This window comes from Anser cygnoides, chromosome 1 (assembly GCF_040182565.1).
Source record: "Anser cygnoides isolate HZ-2024a breed goose chromosome 1, Taihu_goose_T2T_genome, whole genome shotgun sequence".
NCBI classification, from domain to species: Eukaryota; Metazoa; Chordata; class Aves; order Anseriformes; family Anatidae; genus Anser; species Anser cygnoides.
Window position 1 is genome coordinate 113,924,358 of NC_089873.1, and position 2,520 is coordinate 113,926,877.

The window sequence follows — 2,520 nt, forward strand, 5'->3', positions numbered from 1 at the left end:
TGTTTATAAAAATGAACAGATGTTTTTGCTGATGAATATGATGCTGAGAAAAGATGGTTATTTTCCCCTGTATACTCATATCTCAGCTTTAGAGAATGATATGAGTAGATTCTTCTGAAGGTAAATGAGACTGCCTGTTCAGATATCTCTCTGCCACACCAAATTACAATGCTCATTTAGATAGTTTCCACACACTGTAGAAAAACTGCACAGCTTTTCCTCAGTGCATTGAGATGTTTTAGTGAACCTGTGAATCATCTTATAACTTATTTATGTTTTCATGGTTTTAGTTTTCTGTCTTAAAAGTACACAATAAACACATGCAAAGTAATTGGCTACATGGAGAAAGTAAATTGGGAGCCACTTTACAAAAACAAGAAAGTATTCAATGAACTTGAAAAGCAACACATTTAAAACTGATGTTAAGAAGCACTACTTTTCATCATTCGTAAATAATCTTTTGAACTCAGTTCTGTGAGAAATCATTGCATCTCAGGGCCCAGTAGGATTCAAACAAGAGTGAATTGATGTCATGGATAAGGAAAATCTGCAATGATGAATGCTATATTTTATCCTGAGAGACCAAACTACTCTTCATGCTTTAAAGCCTGAACCGACTACTAATTATTAGGCTTCAGAAAGGAACTTCCCTTTAAAAAAAAAAGATTTACCTGACATTGAAATGTTTATTGCAGAGCATTTTTAGAAGCAAGGCACTAGGCTTAATGAACTACTGGGCATAATGAGCTGATAACAGATATTAATGCCTAAGTTATGGGCAAGTCGCAATAAATTCTTCAGACTTCCTTAAGCTGTGGTCTCTAGCATCAGTCATGGTCCAGCATATTCCCTGTTCAGGAGCAGATCTTCCATGGGGGTCAGAGATGGGCCTGACCTACAGATTTCATTTTGCAGCCCAGTCTTTCTCAAAATTGAGGACAGTTCCCTCTGTGGCATGGTCTCAAGACTCCCATGACAGAGGAATGTATCCAGAAGGCAGGCTAACCTGGGCCTTAGGCATGCTTTATCCCATTTTGCAATAAGCCAAATTAACTGTCCCTTTTCAGTGCAAGTACAGAACTTATTAGCCTAGTCCTTGAATACATCTGAAATGTAACATTCAAATTTAAAATGATCTCTTTTATTAGTACTACTGGCATGGTGGGTTGTTTTGTTTTGTTTTAAGTTTATATCCTTTGAAGGGAAGGGCTCAACAGAGCTGGAACCACTATCAAAACACATCTGAGGCATGACTATAGGAAGAAATACTTAAGAAAATGTGTCAAGGTAGTAGTTTTCCCATTTCTTCACTTTGTTAATCGCTACCTTCCATTTGTTTGGGGTCATCTTCTCTATTCCTTTAGTAATCAAGTCATTGAAGAGGATGCATCTATAGGAGTGAGTTGTCTCAACAGACTTCAGGGCAAAGTCCTTCCTGTTGTTTATAATAAACCATTTCAAAGAAGACCAAGCAACATCCATTGGAGAAAGATAGCTATAAGATGAAGGCGCAATGAGAAGCTCATGGCCATTGGCTCTAGCAGTCTTGGGGCAACACTTAATGCCAGACATGTAGATCACTGGTGGAACTGGAGGCAGAGTTTCTGTCTCCTGCTCCTTGCCATCTTTTGCCTCAACATGTGTCGGCTGCCTTTTGTCTCTTGTCACAATTACGCATTTCCCATAGGTCATGGTCAGAGAATCACACAGCTCCTGAAAGACACCGTTCTGCTGATGGATGGGCAGTTCATCTCTTAATAGCAGTTTGTACCTCCAGGGCACCCACCCTTGGCTGCTGCCAGCATGAACAAGTGTCCATACTGGCCAGCGCAGGCTGGTCTCCTCGGCGATTTTTTCTCCTGTAATAAGACTTTCTGGAATATCTGTTTCCCCTAAAAAAACAGTGTTGAAACCATTAAGCTGCAGAGCCCTCAGAGCTCTTAAATACTGCAAGCACTGTTTCTTTGAAGCAGCATCAAAGCAGCCCCTGGAAATTACGTGCCTGAGAAGCGGGTTGGTGAAGCGCTGCATGTTGGCATCTCAAGGGACAGAGAGTTGGGGTAGGAAGCCGCAGAGCTCACAATGAACCCGGTTGCCCTGGTGGTACCTGCGGTGTCACACTCAACCAGCAGCAGCCCTGGGACTCCCACGGGGCTGATCAGAAAGCACCCAATCTTGGAAATCAATGTCCCATCAGGCTGAGTAGGATGCAACTTAGTAGCGAGTGGTTTCTCTCATCAGGACATTGCTCATCCTGAACATCATGGCTCCTCTCACAGCCCTGGGCAGGTGCTTGGGCCCTGTATAAGTGTGGGAGAGCCAGACACCTCCAAAAGGGGTTTGGAGGGGTTGGCATGTGGAGAAAGGAGCTGCTTAGAGTAAGCAACGAGGGCAAACCACTGCCTGAGCATTGAGACCAGCAGTAACTGTCCTCTCCTTCCCTATCAAGTAGGTGGCCTCACAGAAGATGAGGCCTCGATAACCCCTAGGTGGAAGAGTATGCTGTGGGTTTGGGTGAAG

At 43.1% G+C, this 2,520-nt stretch overlaps 1 protein-coding gene across 1 annotated transcript; it reads right to left on the minus strand.

Moving 5' to 3' along the window:
- Positions 1 to 760: 760 nt before the first annotated feature.
- Positions 761 to 2,142, minus strand: C1H21orf140 (chromosome 1 C21orf140 homolog). The gene has a single exon (XM_013192913.3). It carries the CDS (start codon positions 2,029 to 2,031, stop codon positions 1,270 to 1,272), a length of 762 nt encoding a protein of 253 aa, XP_013048367.2. The 5' UTR covers positions 2,032 to 2,142; the 3' UTR covers positions 761 to 1,269.
- Between the last annotated feature and the right edge of the window lie 378 nt (positions 2,143 to 2,520).